Source organism: Trichechus manatus, unplaced genomic scaffold, assembly GCF_000243295.1.
Source record: "Trichechus manatus latirostris isolate Lorelei unplaced genomic scaffold, TriManLat1.0 scaffold00088, whole genome shotgun sequence".
NCBI lineage: Eukaryota > Metazoa > Chordata > Mammalia > Sirenia > Trichechidae > Trichechus > Trichechus manatus.
This window is the reverse complement of record NW_004444024.1, coordinates 5,747,234-5,774,916: the sequence shown is the minus strand read 5'-3', so window position 1 is coordinate 5,774,916 and position 27,683 is coordinate 5,747,234. Positions and strand designations below refer to the sequence as shown.

The following is a 27,683-nucleotide window of genomic DNA, read 5'->3' as shown; positions in this document are numbered from 1 at the left end:
CACACACACACATCTTTCCAAAGTCCATTCATCTACACAAGGCCACTGACTGCGTGGCTTATTAGTTCCATATGGGGCTTGAGCTAAGCTGCATGATATGTTTGATACAAACCGTCTGTTACCGTGAGGGAATGTGGATTAATACAATGCTTCAATAAAGGTTACTAAAAGATCAACACTTTCGTGATGGGATTACAATGAATTTGACTACAAAGAGAACTGGTCTAGAGGAACTGAAAAATAAGGAATTAAAAATGCACATATGTATCAAAGACTTAACTTTAGAGTTTTGGTTTATATAGTCAAAAATCTGTAGGGCTAGTTATCAATATTTCAATTCATTTTTAAATGTTAAAGTTTCACTGACATGAAAAGAACTAGATTAAGAACTTTTCTTAAAAAAGGGCAACACGATGTCAAAAATAAAACCTGCTTTTCTAGAAGAAAATACAACTCCTTCAAATACATGGAAAAGCTACTTGAAAAATATTTAATATGAGCAATAATACTGTTTCTTATAGTAAGTCATTGCAATACATACCTCTAAGGGAAAGAATGAGAACCCGATTGTGGGCCTCTGGTTGTAAGAACGACCTAAGTACTTTTCCATCCCCATCTATATGCTATGCCAGTCTTTTCCAAAATAGATATGTTATAATGTAAACACTAGACACAGCTGAGGCCTGCTATTCTGAGGTCCAAAGCCCAAGCCAAGTCTAAAAGCTTTGAAGTCTAAGAAATGAAAAAGCTTCCTCCATTCTTCCTCTCAATCATAGTATCAACTTCTCTTAGAATCATGGAATTAATATTAGTGCTGAGTGGCACCTATGAGAGCATCTAGCCCACTTGCTTCATTTAACCTGTAAGAAAAGTGAGAGGTTAAATGACCTATCTAAGGTTAAAAACATTGAGTCCAGCGACCAGAATCTAAGTTTGCTGAGTTCTAACCACAGGCTATTTTCTTTATTGCTTTATTTATGAGGCATAGGCTATATGTGAGCCAAACTTATCATTATAAAATCTGTCATATTAAAAACACTTCAATTAGAATGGTCCTTTGCTTTGGAATCTTATGTTGGCCTGAAAACAACTAGAAGCGCTATTAAACTGAGGAAACTCTGGGGCGAACTCGATCTTTAAGTGTGGTCTCTTATCACTGCCAATCCTATGTTGCTGAAGAGAGTCAGTAAAACCTATTGCAAACGGAGAAGCAAACCAGATCTGGAAATTTGTCAAAGGCAAATCATCTCCTTGCCAGCAACTGCAATCAGCTTTAATTAAAGATCATCAAAGAACACTTACGTTCTCTGGATGCTAAACACTACATGAATGGATATTCTAATGGAGTATTTCCATTACAGCAGATATTCATGCTGTCAGGTCCAGCAGGCTGACCTTGGCTCTCTGCCCTGCTGAGGGTCCTGTGCTCCCCGGCCCACCTCAAACTACCTTGTACTGACCTTTGACCCAATCTGGATTTCTGATTCCCTGTGGAGCTACACCTTATTCAGTAAACTACTTAAACTCAGCATTTTTGCTTCTAGTTGCACCCTACGTTTGTCTGCACCCTACGCTTGATGCAATCTCAGTGTCAAGAACTGTACACTTTGATCAAGACAACAGTCTAACAGGACAGAGGGTTTTTGAGAATGTTGTATAAATAGGAACATATGTACATATAGACTCTAGTGTCTAGCTTCATTCACTTATGTTTTTGAGATTCATCCATGTTGTTGCATATATAATAGGTTGTTCCTTTGCATGGCTGAGTAGTATTCCATTGTATGGCTGTATCACCAATTGTTTGTCTAATACACCAGTTAATGAACATTTAGGTTGTTTCCAGTTTTGGCTATTATGAATTAAGGTACTATAAACATTTGGGCACAGATTTTTGTTTGAACTTGTGTTTTTTACTTCTCTTGGACAAATACCTAGGAGTGGAATTGCTGGATTGAACAGTAAATATATGTTTAACTTTATTTAAAAAATGCCAAACTGTTTTTCAAAGTGGCTGTACAATTTTGCATTCCAACCAACCATGTATGAACGTTTCAGTTGCTGTGTGTCATTGTCAGCTCTTGATACTGTCAGTTTTTTAAATTTTAGCCATTTTAGTAGGTGTGTAGTAGTATCTCACTGTGATTTAATTTACATTTCCCTAATGACTAATGATACTGAACATCTTTTCACATGCTTATGTGCCACCTGTATCTCTTCTTCTGGCCTTCCTAGAGTTTCTGTGAGCTACCTAATGTTTTCTTATGAATATGTAATCTTAATGCTTTCTAATTAATAATGCTGTAAGTAATACCATTTTTGTTTGATCTAGCTAGAGTACATTCTGTTTACTGCAACAATACAATACTATACACAATGAGGAGCCACAGAGAGTTCCTAAGTGTGGAAAAATAAAATGAAAATGTTATTAGTAAGTGCAAGGATTCTTTCACAGAAATTCAGGTAAATCTAAGTATTAGAGTTTTATTAAAATGGCAATTGCACTTAAATCTGTTGTCATAAATTTGACTATATAAGGAACACAGAAACCCATCCTGGCATCTCCCCGGCAATGTATAGTGACCACAAATACCTGACATGATCATTGGTACAAATTACTTAGCTCAACAATTACTGAACAGTTTTTTTTTGTGTGTGATAGTGATGGTGGAAATGGAGCTATGTATATGGCACTGTCTATAACAGGAAAAATTTGGAAATGATTTGACTATACGAGTGTAAGTCAAAAACTATTGCTACAAAATCATAGAAACCTTTATTAAACAAAAATATCAAAATGTAAAGCTATTGTTTCTTGAGATATCCTCCATCTAGGTCTATACACTTCTGAAGGTGTGTTTCCATCTCTCTAACCCTTCCCCAAAGAATTCTGCACTTTTTGATTTACATCACGCCGAAACGGCAGTTTTGGCATCCTCGAGGGACTCAAATCGTGTTCCTTTCAAACGTTCTTTGAGTTTTGGGAACAAAAAGAAGTCTGAAGGGGCAAGATCAGGGCTGTAGGGTGGATGGGGTAAGGTTTCCCAACGAAATTCTCGGAGGACAGCCCTTGCTACCCTTGAAGAATGAGCAGGCGCACTGTTGTGATGGAAAAAATTCCTTGGCGCAATTTTCCTGGTCTTTTTCTCACCGACGCAGTTTTCAGTTTTCTTAAAACGTCTTCATAAGTCCCCCATGATTGTCCTGTGTCCTCTGAGAAAATCTATTAAGATTACCCCTTTGGAATCCCAAAAAACAGTTGCCATAACCTTCTGAGCGGTCTACCTGACCTTCCTTAAAATGCCTGATCCATCTAAATACTGGTGTTTTATGTGGAGCAGCATTCCCATAAACTTGCTGCACAGCTTCAATGATTTGGGAAGATGTCCACTTGAGTTTTGTTAAAAATTTGATATTAGCCCTGACCTCAAAATCGTTTTTTGCCACGGCACAAAAAGTATCCTTTTTTTTTTTTTTTGAAGGTACCCAATGAGACTAAGACAAGTGTATTACTGAGAGAACTTGTCTACAGCCATCCACTGATCGCAAGAGATGTGTTTAAACACGTTTTGTTTGGTATAAACCCGTGCATGTATGAACTGGAACCCTAGTAGCAGTCTGTTTTGACTTACCCTCGTATACTATGCATTTTGCCAGGTTCTATGGCAAAATGATGATGGTGTTAATGATAATGAAAATAATGCTATAGTTGCTAATACATTTATTGGGTTATTAATTATGTACCAGGCATTATGTTAAGTAGTTTATACTGTATTATTTCATTCAGAACTCACTGTAACCCTCTTATGGTTGGAAAACACTAAAAAAAAGATTTATATAGTGAATTACCCCTGATAACAGAGTTAATAAATGGTGGAGTTGGAATCTGCACACTAAGTTTATCTGGCCCTGGAACTCTGAACTCTTAGCCACCTAAGGACGATGACGATTAATGGTAATTACCAATAGCAGCTACTGTTTTTCTCAACCTGCAATCTGTGCCAGGCATAGAACCAGACTGTCTACATATGTCATCTCATTTAATCTTCATATTAACTCCATGAGGTAGGTGGTATAGTAATTCCTACTCTATACACGACTTAAGTTCGAAAAGGTTAAAGGAGTTGCCTGAAATTTCACAGGCAGCAAGTAGAAGAGCTGGGATTTGAATTCAAGTCTGATACTTTACATTATAGTTTGAAAATTACTTACAAGGTTGTTAGCAAAGATTGTGTTTTCTCATTCTTCATTTAATTCCAATATTCAGAAAGCGATCCTCAACTCTTTTCATCAGAGAAACACATTCCTCTCTTGATACTAGGCATTTGACAATACTGTTGTTAACATCTCTACTCAGCTGTTGTTCAGCCATACTATACATATTTAGTCTTTTAAAATCTTTGTTTGTAAGTTAATCTCTACAGCCTCTTCATCATTCTTTAAGTCTCTGAACTCCCTCCAGTTTCCCTTAAAGAATCTAGTAATGAGGTACCCTAAATGGAACATAATTTTTCAGAACACTCTTTTCTCTCACTAATGATTATATTTTTCCTTCAAATATTAATTTTACTTTAATATCTACTTCATGCCTTTTAAGTTTTTTTGTGGCATTCCTCTGACCTCACTTGAACTGCAACAGAGTCCAAGTCCATGTGTCCACTGTTTAGTCTCTCTGGTTGATCATAAATAAATGTAGCTTCAAAAAGAAAAGACCCAGCAATGAACTATCCAGTCAGTGCACACTGTTCCTCCAACTGCACAATTTGCTTTGGGATAATTTTAATCATCTTTTGACCCCATAATTCATTTAAATAAAAGTAATTAGTTCATCAGATATACAGTGAATACCTAGTACTTGAAAGGTGGGAAAGGTATAATAGGGTATCATAAAATGACTCGGTCATGGATGCTGCCCTGGAGGAGGTTACCTCTTAAAGAGTGATGACTAAGAGAACCTATAAGAAAAGCATAACCTTCTATGATACCCTTCTTTGAATGTTGGGGTAATAGGCAGAATTTTAAGATGGTCCCCATGTCCTTCACCCCCTGGTCTTACTCCCTTAATTATGTTACATTATATGGCAAAAGGAGATTATCTGGGTGGGCCTAATCTAATCACACTAGCCCTTAAAAAGCAGAGAGTTTTCTCTGGCTGGCTGTAGAAGAGAAGTCAGAGAGATACGAAGTATAAGAAGACTCAGTGGGACATTGCTGGTCTGAAGATGTAGGGGTCATGTAACAAGGAATGTGGGTGACCTCTAGGAGCAGAGAGTGGCCCCTAGCTGACAGTCAGCAAGTAAGCAAGCACCTCAGCCCTACAGCTTCAAGGAACTGGATTCTGCCAACAATCTGAATGAGCTTGGAAGAGCATTTCTCCTCAGAACCTCCAAATAACAGCCCTGCCTGACTGGCAGCTTGATTTCAGCCTTATGAGACTCTGAGCAGAGAAACCAGGGGAGCCACTCAGACCTCTGACCTATAGAACTGTGAGATAATAAATTGGTATTGTTTTAAGCGGCCAAGTTTGTGGAAATTTGTTACAAAGCAATAAAAAACTAACAGGTGGAAAGATTACTTCTACCTTTACCTGAAAATATGAGGGATGATTCACGGGGAGCTGTTCCTTGAGATAGATAGCAGTTAGACGAGGAAGGCTACAGGGAGAGCATTTCTGGAAACTGAATTCAATACTTCCAATACATATTTTTGTGTATTTACTATGCAGGAGGCCCAAAGGGGACCGCTCTGAACTAAGGCACAGAGGTTTTTGGCTAGCAAATAATATTTTGAAAATTACACACACGTTAGGACATACTTCTCCAATGGCTAATTTAAGTGCCCAGGGGGAAAGGGTTAAGAGACACTGAAGAATCGTCCCTAACTTTATCGACTTTTGTGAGTCTAAGTTTTTGTTCTCCAGAGATTATACTTCTCTGAAATATTCTGGAAGATCCTGTAAGGTACGAGCCAAATTTGGATGTTCAAGCTTATGCAAAAAAGACTGGCCAACTAAAAAAACACATGAATAACTGGTTCAGAAAAATAAAATCTTTGGTACTTAAAGCACAGTACTAACGGACCTTGTTCATTAAACTGGGAAAGCATAACACAAGGCATGTAATGATATTTTTCAAATATAATAGTCCTTAGTTAAAAATCACAACATAAATAAAACAAGGATGTCCACTATTACTGTAATTAGTTAACATTAATTAGATTAAGATAAAAAATTAAGAGCTATAAAAATTGGAAAAGAAGCGGCAAAATGATCAGTTTTTACAGATATGATCACACATCTAGAAAATCGAAGTGAATTAACTGAAAACTCATCACAAACCATAATTCCATACAAAAATTTTAGCACTTTAAAGATGTTCTTCTATTATCCTCACACTCTCATTGTTGCTAATGAGAAGAGAGTAGTATTTTAAATTGTTGTCCCTTGTATGTAATGTGCCATTTTTCTCTGTCAGCTTCAAAGATTTATTTTCTCTTTCTCGGGTTTTTAGCAGTTTGCCTATGATGTGCGTTGGAGCGGGTGTGTGTGTGTGTTTTGTATATAAACTGTTTGGGGTTTGCTGAGCTTCCTGAATCTATACATTTAGGTCTTTTTTTTTCCATATTGAACCAAAATTAGTATTTGTAATGTTTATCCATAATATACACTATATAAAGAAGGTAAACATAGGCGCAGCAGTGTTTAGTACTATATCATCTTGGCTATTTACTGGTTGTGTAACCTTGAGGATTCTGTAACCTTCTGAACCTCAGTGTCTTCATCTGTGAAGCAAAGATACTAATACCACAAGGGTTTTATGAACTTTAAATAAAATATAGCATTAAATAATCTGGCAAAGAGCTTGGTACATAGAAGCTGATCATTAAATGATGTGTTATTCTTCTTACTGGTTTAATCTGGGAAAACTTCTCGATGCAATACGTTTGGACTGAAATCTGAAGAAAGGGAAAAATTTTGATAGGTAAGAAGGATATTCCAGGGGATAAGATGGACTAGGAAAGACCTTACAGACTGAAGGAACAAAGGCAAAGCTGTGTCCAGGAATCAAAGCTTGAGACTTACTTATGGAATGGGAAGTGTTTCTAGCTGTTTAGAAAACAGAGCACAGGAGCACATGAAGGGATATAGCATAAGACAAGTGCGGCTGGGAAGGATTTTGACAGTCACCATAGCAAAAAAAAAGCTAGTGTTCTCACATATTCCAGCACTCAGGGAGACACAGACAAAACAAAGGTTCAGTGAGAAATCAAGAATCCCCTCTCTGTTGAAGCTTACTTAACATGGGTTTTTATCAACATAATCTGATAGAGATTAAAATTCCAATGGAAGTTATTGATAAACCTGAATGTTAAATGTGTAATTATTCAGACAAGTTAAAAAACTTATGTAAAGAATATGTCCAAGGGAAGGAGATAATGATCTTCATATTTGCAAGGCTCTCAGGGGGAAGAAGGAGTAAAATTAAACCTTGCCGAGCTAATGGGCTAAATTAATACAAATAGGCAGAAATCAGAAAGGGTCAATTTTTAGCTTGCATGAGAAATAAAAATTTTTAACACATAGAACTGCCCAACAATAGAATGGAAAGCCTGGGGATGAATTAAGTGTCTCGTCATCAAGGATGATACAGAATCTTCTTCTTTCTTCTTCAGATGGAATAATTTCTATTGCTCTATCTTCAGGTTCACTGCCATTTCTATTCGGGAGTTAATCCATCCAGAGATTTTGTTTTTTATTTCAGATATTGCACTTTTCATTTTCTAGTATTTCTATGTTGTTCTCTTTTTTTTTTTAATAGCTTTTCTTTCTCTGCTGAGATTTCCTATCTTTGCATTCATGAAAATGAATCATCAGTGAAATAATTCAAAGAAATTTCTCATAGCTTAATGAATTAAGTTTTAGATTGGAAGGATTCACTGAGTGTCCAGGACAATGAATCGAAATAAACCCATACCAAGGGCCATCAGTCTGAAATTTCAGAACACTGGGAACAAAATCAGTTCCTACAAACTTCCAGAAAGAAAAACAAAGCAAAGCAAAGCAAAACAAAATAAGTAAACCCACAGGTCACATTAAAAAAAAAGGGAATCAAATGTCTTTGGATTTCCTAAAAGTAACTCAGGAAGCTAAACTATAATAGAGCAATGACCTCAGAATTCTTAAGGAAAATTACTTCCAGCCTAAATTTCAAAGGAGAATAAAGACATTTTCAGATTTACAAAATTTACCTCCACGTGCTGTTTTTTAAGGAAGCTATAGGAGGATAGCTGGAGCCCTGGTGGTGCAGTGGTTAAGCGCTTGGCTGCTAACCGACAGGTTGGTGGCTCAAACCCACCAGCTGCTCTGTGGGAGAAAGATGCGGCAGTCTACATCTATAAAGATTACAGCCTTGGAAATCCTATGGGGCAGTTCTTCTCTGTCTGATAGGGTCTCTATGAGTCGGAACTGACTTGTTGGCAACACATTTGGCTTTTTTTGGTATAGGAGGATATGCACCAGTAAAACAAGGGTGTACAATGGCTTTGAGAGGGATCACAATAGAGGGTCTCAGACAGAGCAGGAGAAATATGTAGAACAAAATTCAAATTCATAAAAAAATACCAGACTTACTGGTCTGACAGAGACCGGAAGAACCCCTGAGACTATGTCCCCTGCACACCCTGCTGAGAACTGAAGCCACTCCCAAAGTCCACCTTTCAGTCAAAGATTAGATAGGCCTATAAACAAACAATAACACATGTGAGGAACGTGCTTCTTAGTTCAATCAAGCATATGAGACCAAATGGGCAACACCTGCCCTAAAGCAAAGATGAGAAGGCAGGAAGGGACAGGAAAACTGGACGAATGGACACGGGGAACCTGGCGTGGAAAGGGAAAGGGGGAGAGTGTGACACGTTGTGGGGATTGCAACCAACGTCACAGAACAATTTGTGCACACATTTTTGAATAAGAAACTAATTTGCACTGTAAACTTTCACCTAAAGCACAATAAAATTAAACAAAACAAAACAAACAAACAAAAAAGGGTAAATTGAGAAAGATGAAGACATGGGGTCCATCCAGGAAACAGGAATTTCAAAACAGGAGAGATGATGGGAATCACTAGGATTATGGTAAAGGCACAGACAGCAATCAGCCAGATTGGAGCAGATCGGAAGGATCTAGGACATATTTCTTTCAAAGATGAAACTGACTGAATACTCAACATGTAATTGTATACCTGACACATCTAAACATCTTGAGAGGAGATTTACATAACTGACGGAGAGTTTGAGGTTCAATTAGTTATAAGCACATTGAAAACAAATCAAAGGGAAAAAGACAATCATAAACTCCAAGGAAAACCAAAAACATTAGGAAAAAAAGTAAACAAAGTATTATGGCTTATCTGTGAGTGGGGTTTACATAAATATAGTAAGTTAAATACTAACCTATATTGGTAGAATAGGGGAACAGAAAAGGGATGTGAATACAGTAAAGAGGTGGTGAAGGAACCAGTGACAATCCTAAAACAAAACCCAAGAAGTAGCAATATTATCAGGTTATTTAACGATTTGGAGGCAAATACTAAAATAATCTGCTAAAATTGTTGAAAGTGGTTGCCTTTTGCAAATGAAAAATGCTGTTTTTCACAATAAGCTTTAAGGAACTATTTGACTCTTTAAGAACATGTATAATTTTTATAAAACTAAAAACAAGCCAAGTATTTATGGGTCAGAACTCTAGAGCTGAGTTATCTAAAGACAGTTCTTCATACGGCATTGTGTCATGCATCTTTGTGAGTTAGTGACCATCCGTTCCATACTGCCTTTATAAATACACTAGTTGAATTACTTATAGAGAAGTAATTCAGTTAGCTCCAAAGTCATTATTGTATCTGAAATAATTTCAGATTGTCAGTGAAAAAAAAAAATGTCAGTGAACAGAAAACTAATAGAAAATGCAGATAACACTTTGAAAACATTTATCAGCTCTCTGATTAGAAGAGAAAAAGGCACTCAATAACATGACAACTTATTCCCAAAAGCGCATGTTTTGGGAAAAATGCTCACTTACTATATAATTTCTTCTTGATCTCACCCCATCTCTCAAAGCCCTGCATTATCCTTCTAGACACATGCAAAGCCAAGCACATCTGTAAGTGGAGACAGTACGTAATCTCATCCGGCTCTTAACTTGTACTTCCATCACCTTTCAAATGGCAAGTTATTATCTTTCAGTGTTTCGTACTCAGTCCTAGCAGGAAGGCCACTGATTCACTTTATCTTTCATGTACAAACCTTTCCTGAATCCATTTTATATGCCAGGCACTGTGTTATGTACTGAGGATAAAGAAATTAGTAAACTTAGGTTAAGGAAGAGAGATATATACAAAAATATAATGGAAGTGTTAAAATATTGATGCATGTGATTGTTTTTTAAAAAAGTTCAGTGGGGAGTACAGAAGATTAGCGATAACTGTTCAGGAGGGTAAAGACAGCCTTCACAGAAGAGAAGATGGCTGAGTTGGATACTGGAGAATGAGTAGGTGCTTACCACATGGATGAAAGGGGAAGGATATTTCAAGCAAAGACAGTATAAAAGCAAAAGCAGAAGGTAGTTCAATTTTCCTGGCAATAAGGGCCAGTGGTAGGGGGCTGAGGGGGCTGAAGGTAGGTAGCAGCAGGCAGTGGGGCTGAAAAGGGAGGAAGAAGATAGATGATGTCAAATCTTTTGCTGTGCTGAAGATTTTGTTTTATGGTTTTGCTTTTTTGGGGGGAGGAGAGAGTGAACCCAGAGATGCCTCAGAAGAAAGACCTGGTGATCTGCTTCTGAAAGGTCACAGCCTTAAAAACCCTACAGAGTGCAGTTCCACTCTGCGACACATGAGGGAGGCACCATGAGTTGGAACTGACTCAATGGCAATTGATGAGAAGGAAGACAGCCTATGGGAAACTATTAAAAGATTTTAAGCAGGAGGTTGCCATGGTCAAATTTGCAAGGCTTGCTTTTTTCCTGCTGATTTTTCTCATTATAAAAGCATTTACTTGAACGCCAAGTATTCAAGCAGGGACTCTACCTTGGAAGCAATGAAGAATCTCTTAAGTAACAAAATCAGTCAATGGAAAGCACAGGGGCCCTACAATGATGTGACTGATGTCATTACCAGCCTATGACGAGCTTTTACAGATGCCAAATAATCAGGGTTCAGGCTATAGTCCTGGACTGAACCATGCTCATGGCAGTGACCATGCATAAGTTACTAAATCTCTTTACTCAGCTCTAAAATGGGAATAGAAATGATTTGTTCTGTCCACCTCACAGAAATGTTATAAGGAGCAAATAAAATAGTGTACATAAACATTTTTGATAAAATATCCTAGTGCTTCATCTACAAACTACATAACTTTGGGCAAGTTGTTTAATTTCTCTGAGCTTCAAAGTCCTCATTTGTAAAGTAGAGACAATTTCAGCTAACTTACAGGGTGCTCTGAGGACTGAATGAGATAATATACATAAAGTGCCTTGTCTGCCACACGTTACTATTATCTGTAGTAGTATCTTAGCCACTTATAATGGCATATAGAATATCAATCGATTAGTTATGTAGTTAGCAAATATTCACTGAGGACATGAAGTGTGTAGATTCCTGATTAGTCAGAATCCCTAGGAAAAAATAAAACAGGGCCAAAATTTATAAAAACTATCACATAGCTCATGATCAGGTCCACCTTAGAACATAGCAACCAGTTTAAAGATTTCTCCAGAATGTCATGCAGGAATTAACCAAGAATATGTTTTGACTTTCTCACTGGCATTCCTATGTACCCACACATTCACACACATGTGTGTGTGTGCGTGTGCAGAAACATTTAGACTCACAAAGGAAAAATAAATCTCTCACCCTTGAAAATTAAGGAACTGCAGAGGCAGCAAATCTCTGAGTGAAGTTGATGCAGTGGGTTATACAAGCCAGTAATTTATGTTAGGGCTTCACAAAATGTTAGACACTAGGAAAGGAACCAAAATAAGTCAAATTACATCAATAAAAAGGTATGACTAGCTTGGGCTGGGATGCTATTTCTTGCTATAAACAGCAATGGCTAGAATTCAGATGACTAACTAAGCACTGCAATAATGAAAACACAGCATGTTATAATAGCTGCTGCTAGATCCACAGCCTTGGGGTTCAATGAAATAATGCCTGTTGCCACATATACACGATCTCGCGGGTTTTTGTTTTATTGGAAAAAATAAGTTCAGATCATTCTAAACTTGCAATTTGTCTGCCAAGGCTTTATATTAAGTCTGTTATGGTTATGATAAAATATAATCTTTCATATTAAATTACTTACAACCTTGGTAAAATATTACTTTATATTAACTGACTCTTGGGACACTAATTTTATGAAACATACACGTGAGTTTTAGAAAGTATGAAAGCAAACTAAATATTCCTAGTCTACTACATCATGTTAACAAGCCATCAAAGATCTAGAAATACACAGGAAAAAAGTACACCAAATCTCCTTCTAATTAGTTTCAAACCTAAAACGATAGTTGCAATTAAAAACAAAATACAGTCAATACTTTAAATCCTTAAACATACAGGGAATAGATCTGATTAGTTCCCTGGATTCATGTCTCCCTGCCCAAAGTTAATCCATGGAAGAATGTTACCAAACAAAGTAAAAAATTGTGGGAAATAACACCCACTTTAGGACAGCGGTCAACAGATTTACAGATGTGCAATGACACGTATTTCTGGAATGCATGGTGAAAAGAACTAAAGAAAGATTCTAGCTCATGGAATAGGCTAGAGCATCCATCCATAGCTGAAAAATTAGTCTCATATAGTTTCATCAACAGGCCTAACTTTTAAATAACAAATACGCAACTAGGAAGTAAGTCACTTTTGTATTACTTAAGTTAAATTACTTTCCTCTTAATTAGGCACCTATCTGCTTACTGAGGGAATAGGACTTTGAATACTATGAAACTACGAGGGAAAGTGGACTTTGGTAGGCTATCACAGCTTGGGGTCTCAAGGTTGGAACAGAGCAGCATCAGAGCTCTGAGCACCAGCAGGCACATGGTGTCTGGCATGTAGCAGGAAGAGCTCAATAAATACAGGATGATAAATGAGTTAGGAAAAGGACACATAGAAAAGGACCCATAAATATGATAACAACAAACCTGCATATTTTTATATCTGATCACAGGCCCTGATCCTGACAAATGCTCAAGGTGCCATTGGCTGTCACTGACATTGGTACCATGAATTGCCAATGTCTGGCTTAAAGTGGTTTTTCCTGTAGTAGACAAACAAAAGTACATATGATAAAGTCCTATACATAGTGAACAAGAAAATCTGATTTTTAAAAGGATATTATATTCTGCTTTTTATATTTGCCTAAACCCCAATGCTACTCAAAGTGCTAGTTTGTAACAAATAAGGAGTTGTGCCAGAACATAAATAAATGCACTGCTTCCTTCGTCGAGAATATCTTAATACCAAAAAAAAAAAAGGCATCTTAACCAAACAGTAAGTAAGTTTGCTGACATAACTGATTAACATTTGGTACAAGTTTCTTATCTTGCTGCAGACCAGTAACAAGCAGCTCTGTGGACTGCAGGTTGCCTGCCGGACTGTGGCCTACACTTTGAGCAGCACGGTTTATACCCTGATGATGTTTTTCTAAGGAAAATAAATGAGCTTTTCTAAAAATAATCACAAGCTAGTAGAAGGGGGGCAGAAAGGGAACTAACACTTAATTATGTTCCAAGATTTTTACACATTTTATTTAACTGCACAATAACCCTCTATTGACAGTATTATCATTCTGAACTGAGAGGTTCAGAAAGGTGCTATGTTTATCTAAAGTCACACAACTAGTATGGAAGCCATGAAATGTGTCCCTTAGATCTCCTGGTGTGGGGAGTACAGTTGACTGATGGCCCCAGCTGCTGCTCCTCTGGATCCCTACTACATTCATGAAAACTTACTGAGGGCTGTTCCCAGCCAATGACTGAGCACAGCAGTGGTGCTAAGGTAGGTCCATTTAGGCGAGACAGGATACTCCTCCGATGGGCAACTTTGGCTTGAGAACTCTCCATCAACCTATATGAATCTTTCTTGGAGCTGAGTTGCAGTCTAAGACTCCTCCTACCCAGTCTTCTTTCTTTCTCTTTCTCCTACATGTGTCATATTTGCACTGCAGTCTGAATGCTCTACCCACCTCCTCTCTCATCTTCTCCCAATAAATCTCTTGTTATCTAATCCTATCTTGGAGTTTGTTTCTCAGTGAACCCAAACTAATGCAGCTAGTAAATGCGGGTGCTGGTATTGAACCATGTGGTTATTTGGGGGTAGAGAATACTACTACATAATTAACTATAGAGAGTCAGAGACACTGTGTTTTACTCACAATAGGGAAGTCTGACACAGACAGAAAACTAAAAAGGCTGCCGCTGTCTAACTTCCTCTTTCTGCGCCTAGGATAACATAGTGGGAGAAGGGATCAAAGATGGTGGTAGAGAAACTAATAGAAGTGTGTGTGCTAGATTTGCAAAATTGCTGTTTTCCCGGTATTATTAGCTTTGTATCGCCAGTTCTGAAAAAGCAGAAACAACAGTAAAGCCTCAAAGCAAAACAAAAAGGTACCACACTACCATGTTGCTGCCAAAGTCACTGAAGGCAGTAATTTATGGATTCCTCAAATGGTAAATCAGATTGGCAATCTTGTCAAACGTCTCAAATGAATACGATAATGAACGAAACTGAAAAGATATTTACTGAACATCTATTCTGGTTAAGGCAATGTTTTGTGGATGGATTCATCAGTATAATTACTTTTATACACATGTGGACAATTTAAGTTCATATGGTGCAACTTCTTTTGTACTCTTCCAGAGTTTAATATAGTACATTCAATTAATACTTTTTGGCTGCTATATTCAAAAGGTACACAAAGCTCTGTATATATTCTTAGTTTCAGATTAAAATTAGAAAACCAAGATCACGTATCAAGTACAGGAAGACAAGGATAATACATTTTGCTTAGAGAAGGAAATTATATAAAGATATTGATTTTTAAATAAAGGAGATTAAATATATTTTAATGACAATGTTTAGGGAGGAAAAGAGAATAAAAATGACAACATAATAATGGATGTCTTTGTTTTTTATATCTTTCACGTCTTACCAGAATAAAAGATCTTTGACCATTACTAAAAGCCCTGCATTCTCTTAGATTCTTAAATTCAGATACTAATACTGCCTTTATAGAAATAAATAAAAAAGCACTCATGGAAGATGTAAAGTGCATTAGTGTTCATGTTATCTTTGCTGGTATGAATTTAATGGGTATCTTAATAAGGAGATATAAACCAATGTCACTGATTAGGAAATATATCCACTCACATCATTTAGTGGCCGCCAGTAGGGCTCGATGATGATGTCTGAGTGGAATTACTATAAAGCAGATGATGAATTAGCATCAGGAGCAAAGGGACACATAAATGTGCCTCAGAGATGAAGCAATTACATTGTACATCACAAGTTAAAGGTCAACTCAAAAGACAGTGCAGTCAGTCCTAAAGCAGTGGGTAACCAACTTGGCTAAGGCCACTGCTTAGAATTTGCTGAAGCTAAGCTGGTTTGATAGCAGGGCCACAGGCTTCCTTGGTTATAATAACCTGAAAGTAACATTTACGTGTTTTAAGTCTCTTTTAATCTCCTAAATACCACGAAGTGATGTTTATCACATTTTAAGACACAGGCACATTCCACTCGATTTCATTCTCAGGGGTCCTCATCATTATGAAGGCTTATTAAAAGAAGGGAAAGGTTCACAAGCTTATAAGAGGAATTCTAAGTGACATCACAAACTAAATTTAAAAAAAAAATTATTTTTGGCTTGGTGATACAAAGTAATTTCCTTTTTGTGGTTACTTTAGTAGTCATAGCTCAGCTAACTTTGGATAGAGTGACCACCACAGTTAGTTCATCAAAAATGTAAACATTGTTTCTCTCACTTTCTCCTCTAATTAGGTTCGATTTCTTTCTTTCCTTTTTTTTTTTTTTAATGCTTTAAGTGAAAGTTTACAGCTCAAGTTAGTTTCCCATACAAAAATTTGTATACATTTATTTGTGACCCTAGTTGCTCTCCCTATAATGTGACAGCACACTCCTCCTTTCCACCCCGGATTTCCTGTGTCCATTCAACCAGCTCCTGTTCTTCTCATCTCACCTGCGGACAGGAGCTGCCGATTTAGTCTCATGTATCTACTTAAGCTAAGAAGCGACTCTTCACGAGTATCATTTTATGTTTTATAGTCCTGTCTAATCTTTGTCTGAAGAGTTGCCTTCATGAATGGTCTTATTTCTGGGATAACAGAGAGTCCGGGGGCCATGTCTTCCGGGGTTCCTCCAGTCTCGGTCAGACCATTAAGTCTGGTCTTTTTACTAGATTGAGTTGTGTTCCCTGTCAGGGCGGTCATTGGTGGTAGCTGGTCACCATTTAGTTCTTCTGGTCTCAGGCTGGTGGAGTCTCTGGTTTATGTGGCACTTTCTGTCTCTTGGGCTCATATTTTCCTTGTGTCTTTGGTGTTCTTCCTTCTCCTTTCCTCCAGGGGCCTTGGAACCAATTGATGCATCTTAGATGGCTACTCACTAGCTTTTAAGACCCCAGATACCACTCAGTTAGGTTCAATTTCAATGCTTAGTGCAAGGGCTTGACCTACAAGTAGTAAATGCCCAAATGCCTATAAATTCACTTACTACTAGGCATTTGAGGAAAATCTTACATACTTTTAAGCACATTTTAAACAGAAGAGACATCTATCCAAAACTCAGCCTGTTCATTTGTTTAAAGCTTATCTATGTATTACATATCCTTAAAATGGTCACAAATGTTGTTTCCAATTTATCTTTCCATAAAATGGAGGAAAAAAATACCAAAAAATACTCCAGGCAGGTTTATTTCAGTGATTTCTTTAAAATCCCTCCTCCTCCATGGAGGTAATTAATTGCTCCAAGCCTCAGTTTCCTTATTTGTAAAATGAGGATAATAATAACAACCTGAAAGGGTATTGTGAAGATTAGGGATAATAAATGAAAAGTGCTATGCATACAGGTAATCAAAAGCAGGTATCCTTATTTGTAAAGCAAAGACAAACTTCTGAGTGTTCTAGTTCAAAATTCTTTTTCTTCTGGTATTTGACAGGGACTATAAGCATTCGATGAAATAGTGTCACCATGCTTTTTAAAACTGTTGTTAGTCTATAACTTTTTAAATTGTAAGATATAACACACATATAGCAAAATGCATAAAACACATCTATACTATTTATAAAAGATCATTAAAAAGCAAATCCATCACCCATCTGTCAGTTTGCTGCACCGTGGTGGCTTGCATGTTGCTGTGATGCTAGAAGCTACAACACAAGTATTTTAAATACCAGCAGGGTCATTCATAGTGGACAGGTTTCAACAGAGCTTCCAGACTAAGACAGACTAGAGAAAAAGACCTGACAATCTACTTCCGAAAACTAGCCAATGAAAACCTTATGGATAACAACAGAACACTGTCCGACTTGCTTGCTTTGGACACGTCATCAGGAGAAATCAACTGCTGGAGGAAGACTTCATATTTGGTGAAGCAGAGGACCAGTGAGGGTGAGGAGACCCTTGGTAAGATGGATTGGCACAAGAGTCGAAAGGATGGACTCTGACATGCTGGTGATCTTGAGGATGATGCAGGACTGGCAACATTTCATTCTGTTGTACATAAGTCGCCATGATTCGGTGTCAACTCAAGGGTATCTATCTTATCTTATTTAATCTATCTAACTGTTTAACAAATACCTAACTAACCACTCAGTCAAGAAAATGAATGGTGCTGGTGTCCCAGAAGCTCCCCATGAGCCCCTTTCTCATTATAATCCCTTCCCTCTCCCAGAGGAATCATTATCTGTCTTAGTTATCAAGTGCTGCAATAACAGAAATACCACAAGTGGATGACTTTAACAAAGAGAAATTTATTCTCTCACAGTTTAGGAGGCTAGAAGTCTGAATTCAGGATGCCAGATTCAGGGGAAGGCTTTCTCTCTCTGTCAGATCTGAAGCAAGGTCCTTTCATCAGTCTTCCCCTGTTCTAACAGCTTCTCAGCACAGGCTCCCTGGGTCCAAAGGACACATTCCACTCCTGGCTCTTCCTGCTTGGTGGTAATGAGGTCCCTCTCCTCTCTGCTCGATTCTTTTATGTCTCAGAAGTGATGGACACAAAATACAACCTAATTCTGTAGACTGAGTCCTACCTCATTAACATAACTGCCTCTAATCCTGCCTCATTAACATCATAGAGGTTAGGATTTACAACACATAGGATAATCACATCAGATCACAAAATGGTGGACAACCATACAATACTGGGAATTATGGCCTAGCCAAGCTGACACACGTTTTGAGGGGGGCACAATTCAGTCTATAACACTGTCCTTGTTTTTATTCTTCTGTACAGTTTTCATCCCTAAACAACATAGTTTAATCCTGCCTGTTTTTGAACTACACATGAATAGAATATTGTGGAAATTCTGTTTTGCTTCTTTTACTCAACATTATGTTTGTGAAATTCATCCCTATCATTGAATATAGCTATGGTTTCAGAGAAACCATAGAATTCCAATGTCATTGTTGCTGTTAGGTGTCAAAGAGTTGATTTCAACTCATAGTGACCCCATATGACAAAGTAGAACTGCGATAGGGTAGGCTGTAATCTTTATGGTAGCAGATCACAAGGTCTTTCTCCCTTGAAGCTGCTGGGTGGGTTTGAAGCACCAACCTTTTGGTCAGCAGCAAAGTGCTTAACTGTTGTACCACCATGGCTCCTGGAATTCCAATACAATGGGATAATACATGTAATGCCCCCTGAACACTGTCTGATACATGTACACACTCAATAAATGTTGACTTTTTTTTTTTGAAAGAATCCCTGGTGGCGCAATGATTAAGCACTTGGCTGCTAACTGAAAAGTTGGTGGTCTTTCTTCCATGGTGATTTGCTCCCATAAGATTATAGCCTAGGAAAACCCTATGGGGCAGTTCTATTCTACCACATGGCATGCTATGAGTTGAAAATCGACTTGATGGCAAACAACAACAGCTCTTTTTTGGGGAGAACTTACTACATGTCAGGTACTCTACGCAACAAAAAATTTTCTTTTTCATTTAATCCTCACAAAAACCCCATGATAGTAGGCATTACTGCCTCATTTTATAAATAAGGAAATTGAGGCATAGAGAGAAATTTCTTACACAATGCCATGGTTATCAAGGGGCAACATCGAACCAGGAACTGAATCCATGTCTATCTGTGCCTGTGTTCCTAATCATATTATACTGCCCTAAAATCTACTCAGCCAGGGGAATAGCTCTGTATTTTAGAAAGTATGAAAAAATGTTTTAAATTCTTTTTTTTTTTTTAACCATGAACTAATGAATCTCAAAGAGGAGTGTTCACAATTAAGGGAAAAAAAAGTATGCAGCAAAGCCCTAGATAACGCCTTTAAAGCTGAATCTGCCTCTGCTGACAAATCCTAGAATCTGATGTCAGAAGTCATGAACAGACAAAGAGAAGAAACCTGCTATCTAGTCCCAGGTTCACAACTAAGCATTTGTACCATTTGGAGAATGTTAAGCAACCTCACTGGGCCTTAATTTTCATCTGAAAAAATTATCATTATAAAGGACAACACGTGCTCAATAACAAAATCAAAAGTAAAAAGATAATTAGAAAGATTATCCAAAGACCCCCCCACCCAAGACAAAACAAAACAAAACCCACATCCTAGCAGTATTTTCACCCTAGGCAGAGGGTAACAGCTTGTTTGGTGCCTTTAAAATGTTTATTTTAATAACTGTAATCGTTGTTGTTAGGTGCCAGTGAGTCGATTCCGACACACAGCGACCCTATGTACAAGAGAACGAAACATTGCCTAATCCTGCGTCATCCTCACAATTGTTATGCTCAAGCCCTTGCAGCCACTGTGTCAATCCATCTTGTTGAGCGTCTTCCTCTTTTCCACTGACCCATTACTTTACCAAGCATGATGTCCTTCTCCAGGGATTGATCCTTCCTGAGAACATGTCCAAAGTATGTGAGACGTAGTCTCGTCTTCCTTGCTTCCAAGAAGCATTCTGGTCGCACTTCTTCCAAGACAGATTTGTTCATTCTTTTAGCAGTCCATGGTATATTCAATATTATTCTCCAACACCACAATTCAAAGGCATCAATTCTTCTTTAGTCTTCCTTACTCATTGTCCAGCTTTTACAGGCATATGAGGTGACTGAAAACAGCATGGCTTGGGTCAGGTTCACCTTAGTCTTCAAGGTGATATCTTTGCTTTTCAACACTTTAAAGAGGTCTTTTGCAGCAGATTTGCCCAGTGCAATGCATTTTTTGATTTCCTGACTGCTGCTTCCATGAGTGATGACTGTGGATCCAAGTAAAATGAAATCCTTGACAACTTCAACCTTTTCTCCATTTATCATGATGTTGCTTATTGGTTTAGTTGTGAGGATTTTTGTAATCATAGTAGGTATTTAATCCCATACCTTCCTCCTCCACTAATAACAAATGTATTTCTATGCTCTTACCTAATCTTCATAAAAATTTACATGGCTGTGGATGTTCCTAGGTTTACTTAACCTATCCCTAGATAATTATTTTCAGTTATGATAAACATTTTTTGACTGTTTCCATGAAGTTAAAATTATTTCCTTATGACAGAGTTCCTAATAGGAATTACTGAATCAAAGGTGAAAATTTTTATAAATTTTCTTCAGAGAAGGAAGTGTGAAGATCAGTGTATGAACTTATTATTAAAGTCCATATTTTACTGGACTTATATTGATCTATTATTTACCTAGGATGATTCTCCATAAATCTCTGCATATCTTCTATAAACAAACCCACCAACACATAGCATACCGTTTGTAAATTCTATCTTAGAGAATTTGAAAATCTTTTTGATCATGTCGTGGTGAGTCAAAAAACCTGAAGGTCATTAAAAAAAAAAACAGGCAACAAACGAAATGTAAGAGTGGTAAAGTTAAGAAACACAGACTCAAAGAATGTAAGGGTTGATGTGGACCTCAGAGTACATAAAGTTTACTCCTTCATTCTTTAGATGAGAAGACTGAGGCCCAGTGGAAAGAAACTCAAGGTATCAGCAAGTTAGCAGAGATGGACTAGAACCCCCTAATTTCTAATTATGTTCTTTCCATTAAACCATTTCATCTACCTTTTTAGAGTCCATGGATGACAAAATCTCATTCCTTCCATTGTATCTATTCAAGCTGTTTAAATGCAACATGGCTAGTCTAAGTTTATAATATATACATCATTTAAGCTGACAACATATACAAGTGTATACAAAGCTACTGTTCCAAATATAGCACTATGATTTGGGTCTATCCACAGATAACTATGAGTCTAAGTGAGTCTGTCATCTTTGTTTCTCTTTTTTTTAAAAAATAAATCAACAAGATATAATATCAATTAAAGGAATCCCAAAACCTGGACTTTCAAATCTATTGTGCTATCCTCCCCTAAAAGCTGGATTCTGGGTTTTGAACCAGAAGACATAGGCTTAAGTTTTGGGTTTACCACTTAATGGCTCTGGGTGACCTTGAAGAAGTGCACTTCTTCAAAGCTTAGTTTCCCTATTAGCAATAGAGGACAAGAGGAATTCTATACCTCATAGGGCTGTGGAGAATTATAGGGTTAAGTATCCTGTGACGTGTACAATGCTAGGCTATAAACATACTATTATTATTACTCATGTAACTAGAATACTAAGCAATGGAGAAGAGATAAAAGTTTAACATGCAAAGGCCAATGTACCACGTTTAACCCAGGCAAATCAATGCCTGACTCAGGTTTAGTCTTCACAGGGATAAACAGAACAAAAGGAGATTTGTACTTTTTTAATTCCTTAATAACAAGGCACCAAATTTTTTATACAGTTCTGAAATGGTCTCATTTTATTCCATTTTGAGTTTATCATATATCAGCTTATTAACAGTAAAACAAAGAATACTGTTAAATTTTTAGGGAAGCGCTAGAATGCAATATTCTATCCGATTCAAAATTGTAATGTCCCAGAAAAGATTAATATGTCCTAGCCTATAAATGCAGATGAGGAGGTAGGGAGAAGGGGACTTTCTTGCCCAAGAACACAAAGTCTTGTCACCAAGAGGAGAAACACCGACCAATCGCAGTGTGTATGTCACCTCTGAGCTTTGCTCACACTAGTCCCTCTGCCTGGGAGTCCTTACTTTCCCTCCTGGCTCCCTCCTCCCCCTCCCCACTCTCTCATAGTAAACCCTGAATTAGCTTTAAAGGCCTAGCTTGAAACTTTCCTCCACAAATACTTCCCAAAGAAGTTTGCATGTATCTTTATTATTAGCATACATGTACTGTAATGTCACCCTGGCTAGGTGAGTGCCAGGTTTAGGAATCAAGTCCTATTCATGCTTGTCTTCCCAGTGGCCAAGCCCAGCATCTGAGTAAGTGATCAGTCAGTTCTACCTGGAGCCACAGAAACAGCAGGAAGTAAACAGAAATTGTCACACTAGTCATAGGACTCAGAGATGAAAGAAAAGAAAGATTATACAGCAGAGGAAAAGAACAAATAAGTGAGCGAGGCAGTGGGATGTAGAATTTTAGATGCTTCTTCCGAAAGCTGTCTTTACTCTAGCTTTCTTCCTACTTCCATAGATTGTTCTTAATTTTATTTATTTTGTTGCTATTATTGAGAATATATACAGTAAAACATACACCAATCCGATAGTTTCTACAGGTACAATTCCGTGACACAGATTACATTTTTCGAGTTGTGCAACCATTCTCACTCTCCTTTTCTGAGTTGTTCCTCCCCCATTAACATAAACTCACTGCCCCCTAAGTTTCCTATCTAATCTTTTGAGTTGCTGTTGTCAATTTGATCCCGTACAGATAGATCTGGAAAGAGCACAATGCTTAAGGCAGATATTCTTCACTAGTTAAGCTATTGTTTGGTTTTAAGAAGACGTCAGGGGGTATTTTTGGCTTAAGGTTTAAAGATTATATCAGGGCAATATTTTCAGTGGTTTATCCAGCCTCCATGACTCCAGAAAGTCTAGAGTCCATGATAATTTGAAATTCTGTTTTACATTTCCCCCCTTTTGATCAGGATTCTTCGATGGAATTTTTGATCAGAATGTTCAGTACTGGGAGCTGGGTATAATCTAGTTCTTCTAGACTCATGGCAAAAGAGACAGTAGTTCATGGAAGCAATTAGCCACACATTAGATTTTCTCCTATTCCTGACTCTCCTTCTTCCTCTGTTGCTCCAGGTGAATACAGACCAATTGTTGTACCTTGGATGGCCGCTTGCAAGCTTTTACGAGCCCAGGCACTATGCAATGAACTAGGAGGAAGAACAGAAGCACTAAACACATTATGAGGCCAATTAACTGGGATGTCCCATGAAATCATGACCCTAAACCTCCAAACCAAGGAATCAAATCCCATGAGGTATTTGGCTGTATATAAGCAGCCTCAGTAGCTTTTTTTTGGTCATTTTAAGTATATCTATTACACAATTTTTGCAAATTCAACTTTTTACAGGTGTACAACTTATTGACGGTAATTGCAATAATCATCTGTGCAACCTACCCTTAATCCATGAGATTTTTCCATCACTGTTAACCCTCCCTTTTCTCCTTCCCTCCTGCCCCTGGTAATCACTAGTAAACCTTGGTCTTTATACATTTGCCTTTTTTTGTCTTTTTATATAAGTGAGATCATACAATATTTCTCCTTTTGTAATTGACTTATTCCACTTAGCGTAATGTCTTCAAGCTCCATCCATACTGCAACATGTATGAAGACTTCATTTCTCCTACCGGCTGAGTAGTATTCCATTGTATGTATGTACCACAGTTTGTTTATTCATTCATCTGTTGATGGGTATTTAAGTTGTTTCCACCTTTTGGCTACTGTGAATAGTGCTGCAATGAACATTGGTGTACGAGTCTCTGCTTTCAAGTCTTTTGAGTATATACCTAGGAGTGGAATTGCTGAGTCATATGATAGTTCTATTTTCAGTTTTTTGGGGAACCGTCACACTGTTTTCCACAGTGGCTGTACCACTTTGCACTCCCACCAGCAATAGATAAGGGTTCCAATTTCCCCACATCTTTGCCAACATTTGTTATTTTCTGCCTCCCACTTTGTTCTTCTTCTTGAGTAATGCTTTACTTATTTGGGGCCTCTTCCCTTTCCATATAAAGTTGGTGATTTGTTTCTCCATCTCATTAAAAAATGCTGGTGGAATTTGGATCGGGATTGCATTGTATCTGTAGATCACTTTGGGTAGAATTGACATTTTCACAATGTTGAGTCTAACTGTCCATGAGCAAGGTATGCTTTTCCACTTTTGCAGGTCTCTTTTGGTTTCTTGAAGTAGTGTCTTGTAGTTTTCAGTGTACAGATCTTTTACATCTCTGGTTAGATTTATTCCTAAGTATTTTATCTTCTTGGGAGCTATTGTAAATAGTATTGATTTGGTGATTTTCTCTTCGAGATTCTCTTTGTTGGTGTAAAGCAATCCAACTGATTTTTGTATGTTTATCTTGTATCCTGAAACTTTGCTGAAATCTTCTATTAGTTCCAGTAGTTTTCTTGTGGATTCTTCGGGGTTTTCTGTGTATAAGATCATATCATCTGCAAATAGAGATACTCTGACTTCTTCCCTACAAATCTGGATGTCCTTTATTTCTTTTTCTAGCCTAATTGCTCTGGCTAGAACCTCCAGCACAATGTTGAATAAGAGTGGTGATAAAGGGCATCCTCGTCTGGTTCCCGTTCTCAAGGAGAATGCTTTCAAAGTCTCTCCATTTAGGATGATGTTGGCTGTTGGCTTTGTATAAATTCCCTTAATTATGTTGAGGAATTTCCCTTCTATTCCTATTTTATTGAGAGTTTTTATCATGAATGGGTGCTCGACTTTGTCAAATGCCTTTTCTGCATCGATTGATAAGATCATGTGGTTCTTGTCTTTTATTTATGTGATGGATTACATCAATTGTTTTTCTAATTTCAACCATCCCTGCATACCTGGTATAAATCCCACCTGATCACGGTGAATTATCTTTTTGATATGTTGCTGAATTCTACCGGCTAGAATTTTGTTGAGGATTTCTGGGTCAATGTTCCTGAGGGATATTGGTCTGTAATTTTCTTTTTTTGTGGTGTCTTTCCTGGTTTTGGTATCAGGGTTATGCTGGCTTCATAGAATTAGTTTGGGAGTATTCCAACCTTTTCTATGCTTTGAAATACCTTTAGTAGTAGTGGTGTTAACTCTTCTCTGAAAGTTTGGTAGAATTCTCCAGTGAAGCCATCCGGGCCAGGGCTTTTTTTGTTGGGAGTTTTTTAATTACCTTTTCCATCTCTTCTTTTGTTATGGGTTTATTTAGTTGTTCTACCTCTGTTTGTGTTAGTTTAGGTAGGTAGTGGGTTTCTAGAAATTTGTCCATTTCCTCTAGGTTTTCAAATTTGTTAGAGTACAGTTTTTTGTAGTATTCTGTTATGATTCTTTTAATTTCAGTTGGGTCTGTTGTAAACACTGTATATTTCATTTTAGTTGAGGTACGTTCTTTAAATATTTGTCTCCCAGCTAAAGCTATCACTCATGGTGGTACTCTGGAAAAGACTAACCTTATTCCTGAATAAGTAATTTATTTCTTTAATTGAAGAAAATAATTTGGCAGTTTAAAATATGAAAATTAAAAGGCCAAGGCGACTCTTTTAAAATAACTAGGAAAAATGAACAGGTAGATGCTACCAAAGATATAAGCCAAGTGTAAGTTGCTAGATTTATACATAGCTCTTAGGTAGACACCAAAAAAAAAAAAAAAAAAGAAAGAAAAAGAAAAAGAAAAGAACCTGCTATGTAATATATTTCTTTCTGTTTGACAAAAAAAGAAGCTAGTAAGGATGGTTTCCAGAACTTTCAGTCAGATGGTTAGGGTATGAATTCCTTTGGTCATCTAATAGCCATGTGACTATGAGCAAAGAACTTACCTTCAGAGGCTTGGTTTATCTAAATGTAAAATGGGGAGAATAATACCAATACTTCTAGGGCTTTTGTAAAGGGAAAAAGTGATAATATATGTGAAAGGGCTCTGTATCCTAAAATAAGCTATATAAACGTAAGTTATAATTGTTTTATTTTTCATTTGGAAAGATATGTTTGACACTGTATTTCTATCTCAGTTTAAAGTGGGAAACAATGTCCAAGTGAGATAAAAATAGTTTTCTTATCAATTTATGACTCTCAGCATTTGAAAAGAACAGTGACCACAACCAATATAACATTAAAAATGTCTACTAAATTGGTTAATAGTTGATGATGATTCTTAAAAAAAAATTAATACATGAACACATAACCAATCACTTGCAACTACAAACAGGCAGCATATTAACCCTTTAAATACAGAACTGGATTTTGCAAACAAATATCTGTTATCTATATAGTTTTAAAGCCTTTACTTAAACAGACATAAGTTAAAATACGTTTAAATAGAAATAAGTTAATTAACTCTCAACCATTAGGAGGAAAGAACAATCTTCTGGCTAACTCATTCACCATTTATTCATTTAATAAATATTTACTGAACACGTGCAACATGCCCTGAGAGCTCTCACAGATCATAGTTAAGTTCAGGGATAACAAATGGGAAATGTATGGTTCCAGGGTACGGTGGTAGTAGGCCAAAAACATCTTCCTTATTTCCACTGTTACGGTAACTTTCTTCTCCAGCTGGGCTAGTCTAGATATACATTATGCAGTCCTTCCTTTGCACCTCAGCTTCCCCTCAACCCCCTCCCCTCTCACTAGTCAGACACTTTTCATCTTTGAACTTCAGTTCAGATGCCATATCCCTATATTGAAGCATTCCCTCTCCACATCAGCCTAACAAGAACGGTAACAATAAAAACAACAACAAAAAATGTCATCTACCATTTATTAAGTACCTTTTCTGTAGCCAAACCCTGTGCCACAAACTTGACATACATTGTTTCCAGTCCACACAACAATGCTATGAGGATTATCCAATCTTTAAGAGATAAGGAAATGGAGGTACAGTGAGATTATATTACACATCCAAGTTTATCCAGACAGTGGTAGTCAGTGGCTGACTGGACTCTAAACTACCCATAGGGCTCTCCTTGCTGTGAGTCTTAACTGCATTTTGAATAGAACCTTTCCTTCCACAGTGATCACCATGTGCCATATACTATTGGCGAAGTATTGACATGCACATTTTTTATTCCCCCTCTACCTCACTCAAATGTAGCACGATGAGGGTAAAGTCAGCTTCTCACAGGACTTGCACAGCTCAAACATGCAGACATTTTTTAACTGATGTATATACAAAAGAAAATAATGTGACTTTTCTACTTTTGTAAGAGAAAGTTACATAAGGGAATAATTTATGAGTTAATTATTATCATTTTTCAAAATGAGGATTGAATGAAAAAAACTGCTTTGTCTACGGAAGCATAAAATTTAAAGCTGAATTGATTCAGTGGAAACCCCACAGGACCCATGGAAAAGGGAAGGTAGAAAAAA

The 27,683-nt window shown here is 37.3% G+C and overlaps 1 protein-coding gene across 1 annotated transcript in view; it reads right to left on the bottom strand.

Moving 5' to 3' along the window:
• Window positions 1–27,683, bottom strand: part of UVRAG (UV radiation resistance associated) — a 363,460-nt gene that overhangs the window by 60,024 nt on the left and 275,753 nt on the right. The window contains exons 14-15 of the mRNA XM_004381978.3: window positions 16,892–16,896; window positions 1,158–1,173 (exon numbers count right to left, since the gene is read on the bottom strand). Coding sequence (XP_004382035.1) covers window positions 1,158–1,173; window positions 16,892–16,896 — 21 coding nt within the window. The remainder of the gene's footprint in view (window positions 1–1,157; window positions 1,174–16,891; window positions 16,897–27,683) is intronic.